Source organism: Gobius niger, assembly GCF_951799975.1.
Source record: "Gobius niger genome assembly, chromosome: 1".
Classification (NCBI taxonomy): Eukaryota; Metazoa; Chordata; class Actinopteri; order Gobiiformes; family Gobiidae; genus Gobius; species Gobius niger.
The window spans coordinates 49,515,208-49,539,966 of record NC_136852.1 but is presented as its reverse complement, the minus strand read 5'-3'; the positions used below and the strand labels follow the sequence as shown (position 1 = coordinate 49,539,966).

General features: G+C 43.3%; 2 protein-coding genes and 1 long non-coding RNA gene across 3 annotated transcripts; 2 read left to right on the top strand and 1 right to left on the bottom strand.

Moving 5' to 3' along the window:
* Positions 1-1,975: 1,975 nt before the first annotated feature.
* Positions 1,976-24,546, top strand: p2rx4b (purinergic receptor P2X, ligand-gated ion channel, 4b; the record flags this gene model as incomplete). The annotated part of the gene is made up of 12 exons (XM_079572576.1): positions 1,976-2,112; positions 3,254-3,401; positions 3,827-3,898; positions 4,475-4,547; positions 9,243-9,339; positions 9,418-9,498; positions 12,343-12,478; positions 12,571-12,710; positions 22,653-22,746; positions 22,820-22,885; positions 24,292-24,396; positions 24,466-24,546. 12 exons carry the CDS (start codon positions 1,976-1,978, stop codon positions 24,493-24,495), a joined length of 1,179 nt encoding a protein of 392 aa, XP_079428702.1. The 3' UTR covers positions 24,496-24,546.
* On the bottom strand, positions 5,043-6,927 carry LOC306979098 (uncharacterized protein). The gene is made up of 2 exons (XM_079577913.1): positions 6,759-6,927; positions 5,043-6,454 (listed from the first exon to the last, which is right to left on the bottom strand). Exon 2 carries the CDS (start codon positions 6,451-6,453, stop codon positions 5,710-5,712), a length of 744 nt encoding a protein of 247 aa, XP_079434039.1. The 5' UTR covers position 6,454; positions 6,759-6,927; the 3' UTR covers positions 5,043-5,709.
* LOC306979109 lies at positions 16,422-18,109 on the top strand. Its single transcript, XR_013793941.1, has 3 exons — positions 16,422-17,063; positions 17,437-17,499; positions 18,046-18,109. It is a non-coding gene; the product is annotated as an uncharacterized lncRNA (long non-coding RNA).
* Positions 24,547-24,759: the final 213 nt, after the last annotated feature.

Genomic DNA, 24,759 nt, shown 5'->3' with positions numbered 1-24,759 from the left:
TGATGAAAATAAAGAAAAGCCAAAACATAAAAGTGTTTCCAAATGTTTGACCGGTACTCAAACTCCAGATGAGATAAAAGTCTGTCCTGAAAAGCATTTTACATTTCCTTATAAGCGCGCTAACCATTCCGCCCCACTTTAAAGGAGACATGTCATGCAAAGTAGACTTTTTTTAAGCTTCTTACCATAAATGAAAGATGTAAAATCCTGGTGTACAAACCTCAATGATGCATGTCCACTTTAAACATGTGCTCTGACACCATGAACTGTTATGGTAATGTTTACTGTAGCTATTTCTCTGTAGACTGTTCTCGTCATGTCGCTGCCTTCACATTTTACTTGAACCCAAAGCGCTAGAGGTACAAAAGTAGCTGTATATAGTTTTCATGTTCACTTTGTCGATACTACATGGACCAAATGATCAGAAAACATACTGAAGCTAGTGGCGTCTGCTTGTCTTTTATTGCGAATAGCAACTTTGTAAAACGGTGTATTACATGTGCTACATTAGTTATTACGGACCTACCGACCTTCGTTGTGTGGAACGATATTGTGTCGTCTCATATCACGCGCCTTACTATTTCCACCACATCTGTGCTGTTTTTCTATATGAAAGAAAAAGAAGCTGTTGACTGATTTGTCAGGCGATTTTTCTTTTTGTTCGGTCCATTACTCGGTGTTTAAGTATTGTGTAGCCATTTAAACTTCCCTGAGCAGATAAAGAAAAGTACTGTTGCGAAACCAAAAAGATGTGTTTATATTACGTGTTTGACCAATTTGTTTGTGTCTGATGTTAATAAAAGTCTGTGTTGCAAAATATATCACGTGCCGGCCCGGTAACTTATATGGTTACTTTGAATAAAAAAATATACTTCTGATCTTCGACCTTCCACCTACTACCTTCAAAGTACCACCAGGTCTAGATCAAGATCAAATCAGGACTAAACTGGGTCTAGAATGGGTCTGAAACAGATATAAATTGGACTAAATTATATCTAAGCTTGCTGTAAACTATGTCCAATACAAACAAAAAAACGCATAGATGACAGTATCCTACTGATCTAAATAGTCTAATCTCAAGCCTTTCTAGGGAAATGCATTATGTAAAATTACAAGAACAAGAAGTCAAAAAAACAAGAGAGAAATTCTCGACCAACCTTAGTGCTTTTATCCAGTATCTGCCTTGTAATAATCTTCCAGACTTTGCATTATATCTCAAAGTGCCATGGAAATAAGTCAACTGTTCGCACGCGAGTATCACTGTATTTCCATCTGCCACCGAGTAAAGAGAGGACTCTTCTTATGGGCAACATTCACAAAGGCAACTATAATGTATGAATGCGATGTAGTTCAGGCTTTTTGTGACCAACATATTTTTGCTATAATGTAAAAAATAAATGGGTTGAAAAAGAAAAGATGAGTATTCAAATATAAATGTCTAAATAAAACAATTTGTCGGTAGGGAAAAATCTCATATCTATTTTACTTTTTATTTAACACTCATTAGCATTTTTAGGTACTAATATAGTAGAATAAGCAGTAAAAACTGTAGTAATAGTTATCATCGTATTCAGACAATGTATAGCTTTAAATTACACTGCCTGACTAATAACAAAAAGGTCACATGCTCTAATATTTGGTGATATACTGTAAGTTGAGACCATTTACCGCCTCTAGCTTTGATTGCAGCACATATTCACTGTGGCGTTGTTTCAATAATTCACTATGCAATGGCAAATGATCCTGTTTTGAGTTATTTTTTTTAATTTTTTTTTAATCAAAATCTTGTATTGATGACGTGAGAGTGGTGTGGCCAATCTATGTGTGAAAAAGATGTCTCATGTACCACCGAGCCGAGATCCACTGGCCTGACTGTCTGGCTGTAAAATGCAGCTGATTCAAATGACACGAGTATCCCATTTGAATAGTAGTATCGCAGGCTGTCCCTCAGCGAGCAGTCCGAACAGGAGCAGATATGAGCGGGACGTGTTGTGAGGAGGCTCTTCACTATGTGTTGGATTATGAGACCCCCAAAACTCTGGTCATCCCCAATCTGCGCGTCGGCTGCGTCTTCAGATTCACTCAGCTGCTGGTGGTGCTTTACGTGCTCGTGTAAGTACAGTGTGTTTGGCTGTGTGACATGAGGAAAACCAATTCAATAAGCGTGTTTAATAGCATTGCAATTATTATTTCGATTTGTTTTATGTTCCATTTCAACACTGCACATTCCAAAAACAACAAGAACAAAAAACAATTTGGGTTTTCAGCAAATTGTGTGAGAACAAGACTTAAAACAAGGCAAAGTTAAAATGCATTGTTGTGTTAGACTGTGTGTAGATTTCAGATTCTGTGATGTACATATAACATAACAAAACATACACATTATACTACAGCATGTATTTTTGTATGTACATTATTATGCAGTGTTCGGTCTTTAATTCTGTAAACACCTTAGCTTTGGACGTCCATTTCATAAACTTCAATAATGTTAAAGATGAAAACAAGTCAAATTCAACCTTGCAAAGGCATCAAACTGCATCAAGGTATTAGCAAGAGGTACTTTGTAATGGAGACAATTTGAGCACCAAAGTGATAGGAACATGTCCAGTGACGTTGTGGACAGTGGATTTTAAAGTGCATATTATGACAGGTTTTTGCTCTTGTAAAAATGACTTATTTATATGGATAACATCTCTTGTAAGTAATAATTATCATTTTACTTCAGTGAAGCAGCAATTTAATGAAAAATGTTTGGAAGAAATGTTATTGTGATTTGAATTTTAAGCTGCTGACAGGAAGTGACATAGATTTTTTTTTTTTAATTAACAAAAACAAAGCGCAAGGCTCAGGAGTGCAAGGCTTCAGTTTTCAGTGTAAACAAAAATACATAAAAATATGAAATTAAATAATTTTGCAGTGCATATTTGTTACATACAACTATGAACGTCAGGGCTTAGGTGCAATTCAAGGCGGTCACATAAGAGGACATTAGGGATTCAAATACAACACGTTTTTGTTTTTGGTTGAGGTACTTACAGCTATGGATATGATACTTGGCCAATGGCCATTATTAATATTAAATTCATAATAAAACGTTTATTTGGGGGGAGATTCTTTAGATAAATACCAAACAAAATATCTTTAAGGTTGAGTTGTAAGTTTTGTCTTTCCAAAACACTTGTGTGCAAGAACATTCCCAGAAAAGATGGCTAATCGATTCATCAATACCATAATATTGTCTTTGGTCTTGCAGATACGTGTGTGTGATACAGAGGGCCTATCAGGACACGGACTCGGTGCTCAGTACCGTCACCACCAAAGTCAAGGGCTTCTCTCTCACCAACGTGTCCGACCAGGAGCCTCGATTCTGGGATGCAGCCGACTACATCATCCCCCCTCAGGTATAAAAACTACGATGGAGCTGTGGTACTTTTTAAACATAACCATCAAATACTGGCAGCCTTACTTCACTACTTTACTAGCCTTACTTTAACATTTTGAGCATATAAAAAATTGGTATATGGCAGATATTGCATTCAAAATATGGTAAAAAGGTAGAAAATCTCCCCAGTAAAAAAGCAGAATACCTGCTATTTATTATGAATACAAGCTTTGATTTAAATGACTCTTTTATCTTTACCCCTTTTACCCTTTTCAATATTTGTTATTTTTTTAATATTTTTTTTATGATTTGGAAAACCAAAGAAAGCTAGGTAAAATGTTGAGCAACACTGTGTGTGAAAGAACATCAGGGTTGCCGATGTTAGAGGAGGGCAGTCAAACTGTCCATTATTTAATCAGATTTCTGTATTGTGTTTCCCTATAGGGAGATGAATCCTTTTTCGTGCTGACAAATATGATTGTTACACCGGACCAGGTTCAGTCCCGTTGTCCTGAGGTATGTAAACAATATTGTACTCCAGTAAATACTACATGTCTCCACAAAACAAAAAACAAAAAACAAAAAAAAGGAGGTATCCGGGCAAGCTAAACCTAAGCTAAACAAACCTTCTACCAATATTATTTTCTTGGCTAATGTACGTTCCCTGGAGAATAAGCTGGAGTGTCTCCGTTTGCTTTACTCTTTACTCTGGTCCACGCAATTTTGTTGTACAATGACGAACAAAGCACTTACTCTTCTTCTAAGAAGCATAATCGCTTCACTAAGAAGTAAGAAGTTCTTACTAAGAAGTTCTTACTAAGAAGTTCTTACTTCTTAGTGAAGCGATTATGCTTCAAAACCAAAAAACTCAAAAGGTTACTGAAGTCAACAATGATCACATGAGCAGAGGCGAAACCTGTAGTCAATATTTATTCAAACATGTAGGTTAAAAATATTGCAGAAGTGGATGCAAAGTGACAGAAAACTGTATTAACGTTTACAATTTTAAGTGCATTATCTACAAACCTGTCCTTATTTAATCACAACAATGGGGCTATTACACTGAAAATGTATCTTTTTCTTTTATAAAAGCCTCCCAGTCCCTCTACAGTTTGTGTGGACGACTGTGACTGCATCGAGGGCCTCAACGACCCCCGGAGAAATGGTATCTGTCTATTTACAGTATCTATCTACTGGTTTGTTTATAGTGTTTTGGTTATGTTTTTTTATCTGAAGATAGAAAGACCACTTTTACACTGTGAAATATATATATTTTAAACCAACACATCAAACATAATATTTTTGCTTTAATTGGTGATTACTGCTCAATCGTTAAAAATATGTTTTTATACAGAATTTCATGCAAAGAAAACAAAAAATTAAACTCACAATCACAAACCTCAGTAATTTTTTTTGCAGAGATTGTGATTAACATGATGGTGAAAATGATGAACACAGATTTCATTCACAGCTTTACAGTCAATGTGTTAAGCCAGTTATATATCGTCAACGTCACATCTACACTTCTATAATTGATATCAGCTCATTCACTAACAGATAATCAAGTGTTTTAATCAGGAGAAAAAACTAAAACATGCCAAAATATTACATGGTATTACAATGATTTAGTTATTTTTCTAAGAGACCTCTCATTATGTTTTCTAGTTGCTCAGTCAAAGCCACACTGGAGTGCGAGCTTTTTCCTCATACTTTTTACTGATCATAAATCGTGCTTGGAGGCCTGGAGTGACTGTGGTACTTGTGCAGTACTCAAAAGTATCGTACTCATCATAATCCAGGCCTTGTTCAAAGTTGACAACCCATTGCCACTCACTGTACTGAGTTGTGTCTTCTTCAGCAGATTTGTACAACCCGACTCAGGAATAATAAAAATCAGATTTCCATTGATCACAGTCTTTCTTTATATAGAGCCAAAAACAAGCTTTGCTGTTTCTCACAAAGAGCTGCAGCTGAGCATAACCTGTGACAGAAACGGCGTGTGGACTTTGAAATTCTTTGCCTCTGCAGATTTCTTCCTTTAGAGTTGGCCAATAACCTTCCACTTTGTGCAGCCGGACCTGCAGCCCTTCATTCAGTGGCACTGAAGTGTCGTAACTGCCTTCACTTCTCTCAATCTTCTTAAATGTGAGACTTTCCCCCTGATCCATCTGGTTTCTGAAAAGCGCTACAGCCACAGCCTTTAACTGGGCTCCGGGAACATTTCTCCAAAGAATCTTGGCTTTCCCTTTGCCTCCAGTTATTACTCGAACGTGTGTATGTTGAATTTCACAGTTCTGCCACTCACCTGCAGTTTTGACAGGTGAATCTCAAGCCCAGCGCCTGTTTGGCCGGCACACTTCAACCAGGTTGATCCTTTGCGGGACCACAATTAAGTACAGCAGTTCAAGAGGAGCTTGGTCTCTGCCCGATATGTTTATGAGGTCATTGAGCTGGTTGTCAGTTATGTGTTGGTCAAACTGGTCCCTGAGCTCCTGCAGTGATTGTGTGTTGTCGTTGAATGAAAACTGTCTGAGTTGTTGGAGCAGGTTGGTGGATATATTGAAGGTGTGATCACGGTCATATTCAGAGCCCCGATTGTCTTCTTGCCTGAAGTGTTGGGTTAGATACACTTGACTGACGGTCTGTGCCTGGACACTTACAATAATGCGATCCCTGTTTCTCCCTGTGCCTCTAGACTCTCTAACTCGTGGATAAAGAACATATTCGGGAAATTTCCTGTCTATGTCCCCAGGCGGTTGATTAACGTTACCCACGGTGTAGAACTGGTAACCCTGAGGAGCCGAGGGCAGCAAACGTTCATAGTTACAGTAACGATGGGAACCAAAGTCTCTGTTTGGGTTAAAGGAAAGACGTACAACATTGTTAGTGCCAATGTCCACATTGTTGGCAAACCAGTGCAGCAGGGTGAGGCTGTGCATAGGCAGAGATTTGTTAGAATAAATTCTCTTCAGATCCTTTATTGAGTTGATCTCTTCGATGGCTGACACACAGTTCAGTGCTGCAAGAGTCAGCAGACAGGTGACGATGACCGCTCTGGATGTCTTCATCATTCTGTAGAGAAAATAAAACAGTGAATGTTGCGGGAGAGTTGCACACTGTATGTTTCCCATGGTTCTCTGAGCTGTTCCTCCTGTCTATGTATGTCTTTTTTGCTTGTTTTAAAAAACAATCTGGAATGAAACTGAATAAAGACATATTTGTATTTAAGTTAAAATAGCGGTTGTTCTACATCTCATATTAAATGTGTAGTGAGAAACATGGAGCTGTCCTGCAAGGTGACATGGAAGTTCTCCTGTATTTGTTAAAAGACCCTGTCTGAACTAAATTTCTCCCAAGTATTTTTTTTATTTCTTACCTTAGATCTGCAGCTAATACAACAGTGAGAGACCACGTTCATAGATGGAAGATGCCACTGTCTGTCTGAGTCCGACAATCACTGCTGTTGCAGTAAATAACTCCAAAAATAGTCAAAGCAATAACAGATGAGTTTGAGAGAGACTTTGTCTTTGCTGTTGTTTAATTGACTGGAGCGACAATGCAATTCCGATCTTATAAAGTCTCTCAAAGGGGGCTGCTGTTGGAGGAGGTGACTTCGCAGAAATATGGTATTTTTTCTGATCAATCCAGGTTATTCAAGGGTCAATAATAGAAGAAAAGTGAAAGTATCTGCTCTTCAAGAAAAGAGAAGTGAGCCCTGTGGTGTGGTGAAGTGAAAAGGGAAGATGAAGGTATAATTGGGTGAGTGACAGATCTGATCACGCCAACATCAGCGCTTTATCAGGGGATTCGAGGAATGTAGAAGTATATTAGTATCACTTCTGTCAAGTTTCGGTGAAATGTCTTCTTGTTGTCACATGGTATCAGTTTACAGACAAGAAAAACAACCCATCAGCACTCTGATTAGTTCTATAATACATTACACAATTAAACTAAAAAAGATTAAAATGAACAGGAGTCCTCAAATATCCATGTAGATAATAATTACAAAGTTTGATAAATCAAGACTTGGAAGCTCTTCCTCAGTTAAACAACGCTTTGGAAAGAACTAGAGGGCTGTTTCATAAACTCGCTCAGTAATGCTAGGCTAAGCTTTGGGTTTCACCAAAAGGACATCGAGCTTGGCTAAAGTCACTAATTCAAGACAGGCACAACTAATTAGCACTTGTGTAAATAAGCAGACCACACAATCGATCGCAGAGTTCACTGAGAAACCATGGGCCAGTGTGAACGTGCAGAATGATGGGACATTGTGGCTCTTTAAAGGGAGCTGTTCATTCGGGAGCCGTTCACTTTAAAGAGCTGTTCAAAAGACTGGCTCTTTTGATTTCTTTGCATTTTTTTCAAAGACCAAAGTTTTACTCATAAAGTTAAGTTTAAACACTGTGATGAGTGGTATATTACAATTTGTATAATATCAACAACAAAAAACAAAAAATAGGGCTGCATTCATGTCATCATAGTGCATGTTGGAAAGGTGCTCTCATTCATGTAATGCTTTTTCTGTCTCTCACTCTCGCTCGCAGGAGGGAAAAACTTGTGATAGTGAAAGAGAAGTGTCTAGCTTCAACACGATTTTCTTTGTAACTGGAGTCTATAGCTCGCCTGCCCGTAAATTGTTGTTTATTATTTTATTAGGAGTTCTACATAACGTCATTACTATCACACAACTTTGTATTTCACTGATGAGAGACAAAGATAGTGTTGGTGTATATTTAGAGTTTATTGCACAAAGTAATTGATTTTGTGATATCATGTAATCGTGCCCAGGACTTAAAAAAATAAGCAAACAGGCCCCAATGAACCGTTTCAGTTGGCGGGACCATTGTATAACGAGATAATGCACTCCGAGGTGTCCATTATCACAAATAACTGGACTCCGCTCAGTTATTTGTGATAATGGACACCTCGTCGTGCATTAGCCCTTGCGGAATGGCCATACCAGCTGAGAACCAGGGCAATTAAACCAATATATCTTAATTTCAGCGGGTGACACTTCGAGATTCATCCAAATCTCTTCTGAGAAGAACACTTTTGTGTGGCACTGCCCTGAGCCCTCTACCAACTGGTCGAAAAGCCAGCTTCTACCGTTTGAATGAAGATAGAAACAGTTTGTGATGAAGTGGTATTTTAACAATGAATTTTACCAACGGACCTTGAATGCACCATGCTGCACAGGTGCTGTAATCAGGGCAAGCCTATACAGGTGTGAGTCCACATGGCTGGTGGCATTGTCTGGGGCTGAATTGGGTGCTGCTGGTCCACTCGTGCTGCCAGCATGAATGGTTGGAAGGAGTGTAGAGAGTCCCGTCAAGGTGCTGTTGGTCCACTCGAGGCCATATGCTGGGAGCACTATAAATGTGACCGAGTGTAGAGAGTCCCACAGCAACAGAAATGTTTATTGCCAAGGCATGGATGGCATTTTCAGTACTGTTTTCTGTAACGGAAGCTCATAAGTAATGGTTTGTGTTTTCTTTGGTGTTGCAGCCAGCCACTGCTGTCTTTTGTTTTGCTCTTGTTTGTGCCTTTTTAATTTGGGTTTGTAGTTTGCATGTACCGAGTGAACTCAGCTAGTGGATTGGTTTAAAACCAATAGCATAGACCTTACTGTTTATGTAGCTGTTTTACTGCCAGTCCATTCTGTCCTATCAAAATTTTTAAAATTAAAATTTAATGGAAAAACCTATTTATTCAAACTCCTATTGTAAAACAAAATAAAAGTCCTATTTTTCTATTTCTGCCTCTGCATTTTTGTGAGACTTATGTTTTAAGGTGAACCCAACACCTTGCCACTTTACTACAAGTTGTTGCTTCTTTAAAAGCAGTACTTTTTTATCTATAGGTATACAGACCGGACTGTGTGTCAACTTCTCTGAGACGGTCCAAACCTGTCAGGTGTTTTCATGGTGTCCACTGGAGAACGACACTGCTCTGCCAAAGTGAGTCAGACTTCAACTGTTTTAATATCGTTAATGTTTATTTCGATGCAAAGTGCGTACCCTGTTATTGTCCCCTAGCCCTGCGCTTCTGGCCTCTGCAGAAAACTTCACTGTGTTGATCAAAAACAGCGTGACATATCCTAAATTCAAGTTTCACAGGTGAGTGAACTTTGTAGCTCTGAGGAGTTGAAGTATATGTTGTTTTTGGTTTACTTTATTGGATATTTTTTTTGCTTGTGCTAAGTCCCGCTTGTAACATTAAAACCCAATCATGAACTCACCTGATTTGCATTACATCACAGCCTTCTTCTATAGATGGGTTTAAGTCACACTTCTGATGTTATGGATCATATTTAAGGAATAACTGAGCTGAACTGAACTGAAATTGCTGCAGTCTTCATTTTACATCACAGTGAAACCCATCAATAGACACAGTATCAATAGATATGTGGTCTTTTCCAATCTCACCTGGACACAAAAATAAAACCTACCAAATCTTCTTAATATGTTTAATTACTGCTCTGATTCAGTGTTTTGCCGTAGATTTATATGGGAATTTGTCATTTTAAGGGCCATTTTCTCAAAATGCATGTTTCTCTCATTGGTGGGACAATATCTCCATCAGCAGCTCCTACAGACTTCAAACTTTCCAGCTTTAGACTAAAAAATATATATATTATTTAGAGGGATTTTTTAAAATCTAATCCCAATCCTGATTTGTTGAGTTTTTAATTTTCAAAAACAAGTTGAAATTAAAGCCGCAAGCGGCATCGAACGGCCCTAACGGGCAGGGCCTCCTTTTGCGCCTCAATTGCCGCACCATAACCCTACCAAGGGCGCCAGACTGCATTTTATTGCCCTGATGTGCCATTAATCTCTGTCAGCAAACATCTAAACTACATTTTTAGCCTCTCCATGTGAATAATGGCTCCAACCTGCAGAGGGCGCTGGCGCGCCCCTAATCTTTTTAATTTCACCGTCAGCATGGGACGTATTTCAATGACCACTGTCCACAAGCTCCTGACAGAGGGCGCTAGCGCGCTGTAATTGTGTATAATGTGAGATTTATGTGTCAGCCCCATTAGAGTTACATGGGGGTCCCCAGGTGTCACCATGGCAACACTGTACAAAATACGATATGGGTCCCATTGGCTTTTTGGATCGGGACGCCATCAACTATTTTTGTGCCAAATTTCATCCATTTCTGAGAAACAAATTTTTCGACTCATAATGCATTTTTTCTTCTGCACCTAGAGGGGGCGCTATCGTGCCCAATGTCACTTTTTCAAATTTGTTGTGTCCAGGTGTGAAAGGTCAATAAAAGTTAAATTCCATAATTTGTAGTTTGCGATAAATCGCAAAATTCTTCGTAAAGATTGCGGCTTCGCCGCAAACAAACATTAGCTCATTCAGGTACACTCATTTAATGGGAGTACCTGATGGTGAGCTTATGAAACAAGCTATGTATGGAAATGATTACTTTATCCAAGAGGGAACAGAGTGGAGACTCAAAGGGGTGACTGAATACGAGCAGACAACAGGCGTGACTCCTGGAAGGAACTGGTCTCCTCTAGAGGTATTCAAGGATCTTGAGGACGTCATTCTAAAAGGCCACCAGCCGGGACCAGACAGCGAAGACAGGATTTTTTAGATTTGCTCCAGAAAATGTATCATTTGGACCCTCACAAAAGAATTACTCCAGCTGAAGCTCTAGCTCATCCATTTATCACAATGAGCTCAAGAACAGATGTGCCATCCACAAGCAACCAAGGGACAGAAGAGACACCAGCAGATGCTAACGAAGAGTCTGATTTTGCAAGCAGCCGGTCTAAACGGAGTGATGGACAAGCAGCTTTGTCCATCAGATCAATAGAGGAGCATCAAAGACCAGACAGCCCAGTCACAGTACAACCTGAATCTCCAGAGGAAACAACAACAGGCTTAAATATGACAACAATCAACGGGACGCCAGAGACAGGGTCTGGGGAGTCTGAAGTAGTCGTCAGGCATTCTCCAACACTGAGCAAAAATTCAGAAGACCCATTCAGATTAAAAGTGGAGAACCAAGCAGCAGAAAGCCTCAAATCAGCTGGTCATCATAGTAAAAGCCAGGCCTTACAATCATTGAAGATGTCACCCAAAAGTAATTTGTTAACAACAAATGAGGAGTCTGAAACTGAAAGTAATTCTCCATCTCAGGGTAAAAGTCCCCAAATGTTTGTCAGATTAACAGTCATCAGTAGAAAGCAGAAAGCATATCCAGTGTATAAAACTGGCCCAGGATTCCAGTAATGCAAGTATTAGCAGGCCAACATCAATTAATGGGATCTCAGAGGGCGACACATCAAAGAGCGGAAAGACAGCAAACCAACAACCTTCCAATGTTGCTGTAACCACATTGCTCAAGCCCTTTCCAGGTTGTGAAGGCACAACTACAGCCTGGCAAAATCCCTCTGGAGTGAGGAGAAGGACCACTTGTATATGGCTGGAACAAGAACCAACATTGATTAGGGGCAGCTCAGACAAGCACAAGGATACAACTGAGAACGGAAATACTTCAGACAAACGAATGTTGAGGTCACCACACTGCGTGCGCCCCTTTCCTGGTTGCAAAGTCACAGCAGCAGCCCAGCAACATCCTTTAGGAATAAGAAGGCGGCTTCTTGACTCCGCGTCGTGCATTATAACCGTCTAATGCACGGCTCCTCGTTGTTTAATCCTTATGTAATTACTAACCACATGAAACAAAACTGTCACAAGGCTGAAAAATCACTCAAGCACTATTGTTGTCAAATAAGATTAAAATGGTTTCAACATTTGTGGATTACTTTGGAGATGGTTTTTTTTTTGGAGATCATTTTCCCCCCCAAAATCCATTAATTATCCATAGAGTTATAGAGCCCTCCCTTCCATCTGTGATTATTATTAACGCCATTGTTAGTCTCCACATAAAAACGCACAGCACATTTTCCATTTGTAATAAACTTCATATCTGTGTTTTAGGAGGAACATACGTGTGAACTCGTCGTACCTGCGGAGCTGCGAGTTCAACCGTAAAACTGACCCCGACTGCCCCATTTTCAGACTCAAACACATTGTTTCTGAGGCGGGGGAGGACTTTCAGGAGATGGCAGCCAAGGTACAAAACCATCTTTACTCGATCGTACTGAAGCTCTGTTTTATTCTACATGTATGTTGTACTAGAAGAGTTAATGTATGGATGTCTTTAAGGGCGGTATCATGGGGATCCTGATTGACTGGAGCTGTGACCTGGACTGGTGGTGGGTAGACAAGTGTTTCCCCAAATACAGTTTCAGACGCCTGGACAACAAAAACCCGACCAATAACGTTGCCCCTGGATACAACTTCAGGTAATAAACGGCTTTGCCTCGGTTTCTCAAACTGTTCTGGTTTTAGTTTAGCTCAGCTGCATTCATGTTCACGTTTAGACTATTTTAGACCTAGAAGTGCAATCCCGATTCAGATATGGGTTTATGTTTGGGATACTCCCATTTTATACATTAGTTTAAACCTGGTTTGGCCAAGGATCTGCAGGAAACTAAGATCTTGGACAAGAAACCAATGAGATGACGTCCTTGTGATTTCATACTGTACAAAAGCATGTAATTGAGTAATTTTTTAGTATTTTGAAGTTGACTTCTACATGCTAGTACATTTGTGTGTCACCGCTGTTTTCTGGCCTCATGATGAGACGTCAGGCCCCTCTCAGACCCTCCACCAGAGCCTCCGTCTGTGGACTGACTAACATTAGCAGGGAGCTTAAACAGTCGCGAAAATTGCGAAAAAGTTGTTCTTATTAGTAAAATATGCCTTTATATTAATGTTGTATGTTGTTGCTCCAGCTCCCATAGGTTGAAAATTAGCACAAATCCAACAACACTTAACACTATACATCTGTTCGTCCAAGGCAATGGGCAAGAAAAGCTCTTCTCTTTGGTCCTCATGGTGGGGCGCTGACATTGCTGCGATATCACCGTCAAGTGGCGACTCCAGAAGATACAAGAACTTGAACTTAAAAGCCTGGCTCCAAAGACTTTTATTGATTCTCAAAATACAGTTCATTCTCATAACAACACTGAGAAGAGCATAATATTCTTAACCACGCTGGTTTTATGTTGCATTCACTTTTAGAGATATAGCTTTGGGCTTTGATGGACAGGCCCTGGAGCACTGTAGAGGCTTGTTCCTGCTCAGCCCACCTCACGGGGGCAGAGTTTCCCGTTGCTTTAAAACATGCTCTGTAGGCGAAGATTGAGCTGCCATCATGGAGGGGACTCAGAGCAATGACTGTCTCTAAATATTAAATCTACAGTCCAAGGCCACTGCTATGTCCATAAATAGTGCATAAATTAATAAACAATGGTTCTTTTTCTAACTTCGTTCGGTGTTTCACTATGGGAATCGCCTCGGGCGTGACCATCCACGGAAGCTCCAATGGCACCACGTCTGTCTATGACAGACAGGATGACTGTACCTTGGGCTACGCCCCTTCTCCTAGGTACAGCCAGCCTCCTCCTTCAGTAAACATTCTCGCTTTCTTCCCGCGTGGAAGCCACATCTTTCTAGCTCCCTCAGCGCTTTTCTTGCCAGCAAGCTAGCTACTGTTTAACTGTTCACAGACGAGCCGTAAAGGACATCGTTGACGAGCACAGTTGCCGGCATTGGCTCGTTTACGCTGAGTAAGTTCTCACGGACTTGATACCGCTATTACACGGATAGTTTGTGCAGCGACCGCGTCGAGGCGAGCTGCTTGTTAGGCTGCTTGTATTAGTTTACTACGCACCGCTAACCGTATAGCTTATAATAAGCCAAGTTAGTTAGCATTTATTTGTCGACTAACTTAGCCTTTGCATTCGGCTACCGTCAAGGCAGCTTCTTGCGGGTGACATTTACTTGTTGCCCGCTCTTTTGATCAGTTGACATTAATTTGTGGACTGATTCGATAGTGCGGTGTTCTGCTAACGCGTTACGGCGAGCAGGCTTCCCGGACCCGGCTACGGTTTGAAACCCGTGTCCCGGCTTCTCCAGTCGTGTTTACTTCACGACACGACTAGTACTGCACTTATACCTGGTCTTTTTTCCCGGTTTTAGGCATTATGTCCTCGGCTCCTACCCCCGCCAAAGGGTCGGACCCGAAGTCCAAGGAGGTTGCATCCCGCCCTTGCCCCGCGTCGTGCGGGGCTACCATTTCAGGGAGGGACCCTCACCCGATGTGCATCGCTTGTATGGGCGCTAAACACGCTCAGACAGCGCTGGCGGACCGTGACTCTTGCCATCACTGTACATCAATGCCGGAGAAAATACTGGAAAGGAGACTTAGAGTGGCGGTGGCTAACTCTCAGGACCCGTGCCTGGCAGAGGCCACCGCTAAGCCCACAGCCGATACCCATCAGCGAGCTGCCACTAGCTGGGGCAGCGCGCTGGATGTATCAGACGCTATGCCGCCACTGTTTGAGGACCTCCTCGACATGGATCCAGGCAGTGAGGACGCAGAGTGCGATGCTGCCTCTGACCTCCTCGAGGCTGTGGATATGGAGGATGTGGAGGAGGACTCCACATTTCCACTGTCCCAATCCAGACCCCCGAGTGCGTCAGAAACGACGTCCCCTGTGGACAGCAGTTTGTACGAAGTGTGCAAACGCGCCGCCACCAGGCTCAACATACCCTGGCCCGCGGCTGTAGACGCAGAAGGAGGGATAAGGGACCTCTATGATGGCAAGCGGCTCCCACCGGCCCAAGCACCTCCAAAGCAGCTCCTTCCTGCTGTACCTGCATGCATGAAGGAGATGAGCCGGTTCTGGTCCAGCCCACTTAAGAGCAAGCTCCCAGTCCAGGGCTACTCAAAGCTGGAAGTACATGGGATGAAGGAGCTGGGGTTGGCCGAACCCCCAGCGGTGGAGCCTTCATTGGCATATCACCTTCACCCTAATCGCCGTGCCGTCTCAGCCTCAGCTAACATCTCCCTGCCTAACAAGATGGAGAGGGTCACATCCTCCATCTTTCAGCGGACGTACAAATACGCCGCTCAGTCGGTGTGTGTACTGAACACAGTGTCTCTGCTCTCCGCTTACCAGGGGGAAATACTTGAGGAAATGGGCCAGCAGTTGGACTCGGGGGCACCCAACCCGGTCCTCTGGGATGAAATCTGTGTGGTGAATGACCTCATTTTGCGCTCAGCTCGAGGGGCAGTCCAGGGCTGCGGCCACGTGATGGGACTGGCTGTGGCAGGTGAGCGAGGTCTATGGCTAAACCACTCAGGACTGACCGACACACAGAAGGCTGACGTCATGGACGCGACCTATGACCCCACCAAGGGTCTGTTTGGGCCAGCACTGGACAAAATGAAGGAGACAAGCACCCTCCGTAAGCAGGAGGGCGAAGCCTTCAACTTGTGCCTGCCCCGCAAGCAGCCTTCCCGTCCTGCACAAACTCAGCGACCAGGTGTCACTGCAGCAACCGGTGCCAAGGGCTACAGAGTTGGCCCTAAGCAGCAAAAACCGGCTGGACAGCAGAACGAACAGCAGCGGTCAGGAAATCCCAAACCATGGGGCAAGCACTCTTTTGCAGCAGCAGCGGCTAAAAACCGCTCCTCACACCCCGGGGAGGGCAAGAAGAAGCGCACAACCTAACAGTTGTGTCTTCTCTCAGCGCCCCTCCATGCAAAAGACGGAGAGTGTCCTTGGACCCCAGCCCCAGTTCAGAGGCCCTGTGCAGTTTGCCAGGCGTCCTCTCCTGTTCACTCACCCCGCATATGTTGCAGGAGGTGAGTCGGGGGCAATGTCAAAGTCACAAAGCACATTTTTCAAAAATAAAGCTTTCACACTTGCATCCAGGCCATGGGCTAAGGGCGAGTTTGGTTCAAAAAATAAGAACTCAATCAAATTTGAAAACTCTCCGGCTTACGCCACAAGAGGGAGCTCACGCTCCTTCTTATGCAGACGTCGAGACTCCTCTCAGGGGAGTGACGTCACCGAGCATTTGCATGGGGCCGCTCACTGCCCAGCTGGAGCAGTGGCGCGCATGCGCAGTTCATCCATGGATTCTTTCCATTATATCCATTGACAGTATATTTAGAATGGACAGCGTGTTAGCCTAGAACCCATGACTCCGTATAGGAAATGGGCGGCGGCTCCTACGGTCTGACGTCCTATGGACGTTCCATTGAAACGTTTTTGACCCTCTCTAAGTCATTATTGAACAATGGCTTGTCATTCTCGCTCCACGTGTTTGTTTCAAAACGCGCTATAACGTCCGAATTTTTTTGTTTCGCTATTTTCGCCCTAAATCAAGATTTTAACCAAAAGTAACTGGCCAATCAGGTGCCTTCTTTCATCGAAGTCGGCCGCGGCCAGGTTTGGGGACACACGCGTTGCCATAGTGACCCCACCCCTCCCCTCTGTGTTGTTAACTCCACGCTGCTGATGGCGGAGACGGGAGCAGAGTGAAGAGGCCGCAGGCAAAAGCAACTTTTAAGAAGAACCTGGACACTTAACATGCTCACGTTTGCAAAGTTAGGGATGTTGTGTTTCGTGACAGTTATGAAGTTTGTAATTGCGTCACGTCAGTCGCATTTGACCGCTGAAAAAGTACTTTTTGCTCGTAGCTAGTTTTGCTAAATGGGATTTTCAGCCTTTCCCTGGATCTAACCCCACGACCAAAACGTGACTCTACGTTCTTCCTGCTTGTCAGAAACGTCGACTTAGGTGAGTAAAACAACAATTTGAGGTATAACTTTAGTGGGATAGATTCCGTAAACATCTGACATATTAAAACGTAACCATAGTGTTAATTACTTCGAAAAGCTAAGCTTGTGAAATGAACGTGTTTTGTCACTGCAGGAACAACAGGCCAAAAGTGTCCTTTGCTATTTGTTTGAACACTCAGTACAGAGGGTTCTGTTTAACATTAGAGTTGCTAACCATCATTTAACAGTGTGTAGGCAAGTACATTGTTTAACACTGATGCAACACATGGTAAACTTAGTACAATGTCCTCACCACCATTGCAATGTTTATTTATGGATTTATTAAAAAATATACATGGATTACATTAAAACACTTGACTTTACTCCCACAGGAGAAAGTGTCTGGGAGAACAGGAGACCTGGAGACAGATGTTCCGAAGAGGATACAACAGGATGTGAGTTTACCACATGAACCTTTGTGCATAGATTACATTAGGAAGTGAAACTCTTAACCCCCACTTTAACTGAGGGCATTTTCTCCAGTTTTGTTCCTTTTCCGACACGTTTTTGTTGCGTTTTTATCCCGGTTTTGTCGTTTTCTTGTCACAATTTTGTTTCGTTTTCATCCTCATTGTCGTCACTATTTTGATGCTTTTTTTAAGCTTTTAGATTTGGGTAATGCCAGACTGGAGAAAATGTGGTTGGTTGAAGCGGAGGTTAAGAGAAACTACATTTACATGTTACTAATATACTGCATTTCTTGGGTTAAGGATTTATTTATTTTTAAATCTCCGGAGGGGGTTTGTCTTCTGCCTTGTATTTCTCACTTCATATTGAGAATAATGATTAATTCACTTTACACATGTGCCTGGGCTGTTGTTCATATTGATGCAGGTTCTCAGTGTTTGGGGCCTTATTTAGTTTTACGTTTAAAAGCACATCATGGCGTCCACCTGCATATCACTTAAAACTAAGTGTTTTGTTTTTAAATCCATCTACAGGTCATGATTATCATACAGCTCTGATCTCCTGTGGACTCCTCTCCTGCAGAAAGCCCTGGTTCCCTGGATCTCCTCTGACTGCCGAGACCGACTTCCTCTCCTGTAGGAAGCCAGGGTTCCTCTCTACTCTCCAGCAGACAGCCTGATCCTGAGCAGCTGACGCACCATCTCCTTCATCCTCCTGCTTGGCCTGATATCACAACACTCAGTCTCTATAATAAAGTTTTACAAACCATGTTTGTGACATTTCTTTCTGCTGTTAGTGATTATGTGTACTGAAGGTTAGTTAATTTGATAAGATACTAAAGGGTAGTCTAACCGAAACTTTGCCAAGCAGTTTAACTACTCTCAATAGCACATGGTTTAATCAGTCTTTTTTTCCTGCTGAAGCTTGTTTCTTGGATGGGTATGTTCATCTCTTCCATAGGGCATCCAGAGAGGAGCTGTGGACAGAGGCAACAGTAAAGTAAACATGCCAAAGATTACACATGTAATTGTCCTAAGACTAATATTCATGGGAGCAGGTAGGTACAGGTTATGAAGGCCTGAGGTAGTAGATGTTAAGAAAACAAAACTACATTCTAGTATTGATAAACCCATAGACTGCAACCTAAAAGAGTTTATGTACATAACTCACTTTAATGTGTAGAAGTACATGTTTGTATTTATTGACCTGAGCATTAGGCTAATAATTTGAATATGTACTAAAGTCCGTGTTCATTGTTGATTTGGCTAAACCTTTGCAAATACTGAAAGACGTTTTGACAATGATAATGATACATATATTACAATTAAAATAGAAATGTGTGATTATCAGTGTTAAACTATTACAGAACATCCACAGAAATAACTTTGGGCGATAGCGTTAGCCACGTTATGCTAACTATTTACTGCTTTTATCAGTATACACACGTATTTCAAAAAGTCATGGACAATGAAAACATAACCCAACAATGTTCAAGCGGGAAAAACTAGCTCTCACCTGCAGCAAAGCTCCGTTTGTCCGAGATGAGCAGCTCCTTCCCTGCGGTCTCTCTCTCCGTCTGACACCGAGAGAACAAACCGGTGCGGGCGGGGGAGGCGATGCCTCCGCTCAACAACCTCGTCACTGATTGGCTCTTTGGTGTCCTTGGAAACGTGACTCGGAAATTCCAAATATGGAAGCTGGCTCCAACTAAATACAACAGCGCGGCCGCCATAACGGCTATACGACTAGCCTCGATTGGCTTCATTTTACCCGCGCGGGCGGCCATTGCTCCCTCTGTCCAGCAATCCACTGTCAATGATTATATCTCGAGGATACAGGCTTCAGTTTGCAATAAAACCGCCCACTTTCAACGGGGTTCTGCCTTCAGTGGCGAAAGGGGATGCAGCTCTTGTCTTAGCGGACGAGATCACATCTCTACTGAGCAAACAAGCAATACGAGCTGTTCCACACAGCGAGTGTCAGCAGGGGTTTTACTCCCGCTATTTCCTCGTCCCGAAGAAGGGGTCCTCAGCCTTACGTCCCATTCTCGATCTCCGCGTATTAAACACACACTTACGGAGATTTACGTTCAGAATGCTCACTCACAAAGTGCTCTGCCGCTCGATACGCAGAGGGGATTGGTTTACCACAATCGATCTGTCGGATGCGTATTTTCACATTCCAATACACCCCGCGCACAGGAAATATCTACGGTTTGCGCACGGAGGGACAGCTTACGAATATCAAGTCATTCCGTTCGGGCTGTCATTAGCTCCGAGGGTGTTCAGCAAATGTGTGGAGTCCGCACTGGCTCCTCTTCGGAGCAGCGGGATCAGGATCTTTTCGTACATCGACGATTACCTGGTGTGCTCCGCCTCACGCGAGCGCGCACTCACGGACACGCGCATTGTCGTCTGTCATCTCACTGCTCTTGGGTTCAGAATAAACCGGACGAAGAGTCGGTTAGAACCCGCGCAGAATACAGAGTATCTGGGTTTGAGCATAAACTCCCTCTCATTCAGAGTGACTCTTACGGCTCAGAGGCTCTGCTCTCTCAGCCAGTGTCTCTCATTGTTTCGCCAGGGCGCACGGGTCACGTTCAGAACATGCCTCCGCCTAGCTGGTCTTATGGCGTCAGTAATATCTGTCGTTCATTTGGGTCTGTTAATGATGAGAGATTTTCAGCGTTGGGTCGCAGCGTTACGTCTGTGCCCCCGCCGACACCTTTACCGCAGGGTGGAAGTGGACAAGCGCTGCGTAATGGCGCTTCGCCCATGGCAGGACACGCACGCTCTGGCTGCGGGAGTCCCACTGGGCACAGTGTCCGCAAGGGTTACCCTGACAACGGACGCCTCCTTGTCAGGGTGGGGAGCCACCCTGTCCGGCAGGACGGTGAACGGGACATGGGGTCCGCATATGGCTCTGTTACACATCAACATGTTGGAGCTTTGGGCTGTTTTCCTTGCTCTGAAACACTTCCTACAGTATATTCAGGGCCAGCATGTCCTTGTAAAAACGGACAATGCAACTGTTGTCGCGTATATCAACCGCCAGGGCGGCACATGCTCTCTGCAGCTACACAGGCTGGCACAGAAATTGATTCTGTGGAGCAGCACCAGGCTGCTGTCTCTCCGGGCAACACACCTGCCAGGTGTCCTGAACAGGGGGGCGGACTTGCTGTCGCGGGGCAATCCCCTACACGGCGAGTGGGTTCTCCACCCTCAAGTGGTGGAGCAGCTCTGGCAGATGTACGGCCAGGCCGACGTAGATCTATTCGCTTCGCAGGAAAACGCAAAGTGTCCGCTGTACTTCTCCTTGACGGACGTGGGCGCACCCCTCGGGATGGACGCTCTAGCCCACCCATGGCCGGACGTCCTGCTCTATGCTTTTCCACCGATCAGTTTAATACCACCCACCCTGGCTCGGGTGAGGGAGCAGGGGTTTTCACTCATCCTGATTGCCCCACGGTGGACGTCCAAACCCTGGATGGCGGAAATAATGCAGCTCCTTCGGGGACAGCCTTGGCCCCTCCCTGTGAGGAGGGACCTCCTATCTCAGGCGGGCGGAGAAATTTATCATCCTCACCCAGACCGAGTAGCTCTCTGGGCTTGGCCCGTGAAAGGTGGAACTTAAATGCTGCCGGTCTCCCTGCACATGTTATTGATACTATTCAGTGTGCCAGGGCCACTTCCACTCGGTCTTTGTATGACTGTAAGTGGCGCGTATTTGAGGAGTGGTGTGCGGCAAGGCAGACCATTCCTTTTCAATGCTCTGTGGCTGACGTCTTGTGTTTTCTGCAAGAGTTAGTCGAGAAGCGCAGAGCGTTTTCGACTGTCAAGGTCTATTTGGCCGCAATTTCGGCCTGTCATGTTGGTTTTGGGGACAAATCAGTCGGCCAACACCCTCTGATATGTCGCTTCATGAAAGGAGCGCGCCGCAAACTTCCAGTGGTTAAACCCCTGGTACCCCTTTGGGATCTGGTGGTTGTGCTAGACGCACTTTGCCAGCATCCTTTTGAGCCCTTGGAGGCTGTTGACATGAAGTATGTTGCTCTCAAGACAGTGTTGCTTCTGGCTTTGACCTCAGCAAAGCGTGTGAGCGAACTGCAGGCCTTATCTATTAGTCCTGCATGTCTACAGTTTGCCCCTGGTCTTTCTAGAGTCCGCTTACGTCCTAATCCAGCCTTCGTGCCGAAGGTATTGGACTCTGCATTTAGCTGCTCCACGGTCGAGCTTGAGGCTTTTCATCCTCCGCCTTTTTCCTCTGGAGAGGAGCGGCGGCTTAATACTTTGTGCCCAGTGCGGGCACTACATGAGTATGTGGCCAGGACAGCTGGCTTCCGCAAGGCTAACCAGTTGTTTGTGTCCTGGGCCACTCCCCATAAAGGGAAGCCTGTGTCCAGTCAGAGACTTTCTCACTGGATTGTTGAAGCCATTTCGTTGGCTTATACCTGTAGAGGCCTACAACCTCCACAAGGGTTGAGGGCTCACTCCACAAGGGGTATGGCTACCTCATGGGCCCTGTTCAGAGGTATCTCTGTTCAAGATATATGTGCTGCAGCAAGCTGGGCGTCACCACACACTTTTGTGCGGTTTTACAGATTGGACGTCTCTGGTCCCTCTTTGGCCCAGGCAGTCTTGCAGCCAAGGGTTGCTGGTTCCTTTTGAGGTCACCGTTGTGACCTGCTGCTTCAGGAGCTTTATTTGCAATCCGGGAGTAGGCCATATCTCCCATAGTGAAACACCGAACGAAGTTAGAAAAAGAACTTAAGGTTACTCACGTAACCCCGGTTCTTTGATAACAGAGTGAGGTGTTTCACCTTCATTGCCCTCCTTGCAAGGCGGTCAGAAATCGCTTTAGAATGTTTACTGAAGGAGGAGGCTGGCTGTACCTAGGAGAAGGGGCGTAGCCCAAGGTACAGTCATCCTGTCTGTCATAGACAGACGTGGTGCCATTGGAGCTTCCGTGGATGGTCACGCCCGAGGCGATTCCCATAGTGAAACACCTCACTCTGTTATCAAAGAACCGGGGTTACGTGAGTAACCTTAAGTTTTGATCACAATAGAAACACATGCTCTTCCATTCTGTACACATATAATTATCACACCTAGTATTTTTCTTGTTTAAACTTGTCTTTTAGGTTTGCTAAATACTACAAGTCGCCTGAAGGTGAAGAGAGCAGAACACTGACCAAAGCTTATGGAATCCGGTTTGATATTATTGTGTTTGGAACTGTGAGTGTATCATTTAGAAGATCATTGTATGTTAAAAATATACAGTATATATGAACTGTATTTACTCTTGCAGGCTGGTAAATTTGGCATTGTGCCCACTATTGTAAACCTGGGTGCAGCATTGTCCTTTCTTAGTTTGGTGAGTACAATTGTGCGAATATTTTAAGCAAATTGTTTTAAAGATGCATTATGCAACTTTTTATGCGAAAAAAAAAGTTGATATTTGTGCATATTTGACCTTGTAGTAAATAGTAAGTAAGTTAAGTAAGTTAATAGTAAGTTTTGCCTTAGTGAAACCTACACAGTTGTTGCTAGGAAAACTTTAAAAGTGCATTATGCAACTTTTTATTTGGAAAAAAAAAAAGTTTATATTTGTGTGTATTTGATCTTGTAGTTTCCCAGCGGCTGTATGAGTTGTCAGCACGGCGCCTTTGCTTTCCATCACAGTGGTCTCCAGGATGCTCCAGGATCAATTGTTTTGTAGGTTTTCTGGTGAGCGGGTCCATCAGCAGTGAAAACCTTCCAGACTGTTGATCCTAGAACTTCCTACAGGCCACTGTGATGGAAAAAAAGGCACCATGCTGACGACTCATACAGCCACTGGGAAACTACAAGATCAAATACACACAAATATAAACTTTTTTTTTTTCCAAATAAAAAGTTGCATAATGCACTTTTAAAGTTTTCCTAGCAACAACTGTGTAGGTTTCACTAAGGCAAAACTTACTATTAATAATCATGATAATGGATTGGTCCAATATTCCAGTTTTCCAAACACTTTACAACTTCATCAGTCATTCACCCCCTGTATTCTGCAGTGGCATACTACTATTGTAGCCAAAACTAGGGGCAACGGCTGCAAATCTACTTCAACGACTTATACCGTTAAACGATGCCAGGTACTATCGAAAAAAAAAAAAAAAGCACATGTTCACCCCACACAACCACTCTCCTGGACGCGGAGTCGATCTGGTTGGAGGAAAATGTGTGTCTCCACCCCCTTAAATGCGCTAAGTCTGGAGTGGCAAGATCACAAAGTGCTCCGACTGAGCGCAAAATGTCACGCTATCGTCTCCGTTTTGATGCACAAGATCGGGCCCCAAGTGTTGATGCAAGGACAGAATACAAGGGAGTGACTTGATTGCTTCAGCTCAAATGTAAAAGAAACAGTATTTTATGGAATATACATTATTGTTCTGTTTTATGGTTCAAGACGACAAATATTTTAGTACCGGTATCAAAAAAAGGTTTTGTTAAAGTACCTTTCATATCGTATTTACACCGTATTTAATGGTACCCAGCCCTTTCGACGACCTTGTCAACCACTACCGCTCACTAACACATATTTACACTCAGGCAATGTGAGTGTCTTGCCCAAGGTCATAACAACAATACACTGGAGCGATTTGACAACCACTAAATATATCAGCATTACAATTCACACTAAGGTTAATGTTGTGATCAGCTCCTGAACTAAGGCAAAAGAATCACGTGAATGAAGCCAATGCAAGCAGTTCTTCATGGAGTTTCTCTGCTCTGCCTCAGGTGCCCATGGTCGCAGACTGGTTCTTGTTGACGTGCACCAGTAAAAGAGACTATTACAGCAGACAGAAGGTCACGCATCTGAAGGACGACGCAGAGGCTGAATCTGTGAGCAATGACCACTGATCAACAGTTTTCCTTTCTGATCAAAATGTTGATTTATTCTTTGCTCTGCAGATATCAATGGCTACATATGGAACCAGCTAAAGATATACTTGAAGCAACAGCTCACACCAGACCTTCATCACTGAGAATTAGTGTTTGTTTGTTAGTTAGTTTGTTTGTTTGTTTGTTTGTTCACATACTGTATCACCAGTAACGGCGACTATTACTGCAAATCTAATCATTCTACACAATTGATTATAGCCTAAAAAAGTACTATTTTTCTGAGAGATGGAGCTGCATTAAACGTGCACGTCTAAATAAAGTTATGACATTGTTAAAACTCTCTTAAATGCATCCAGTTGAATG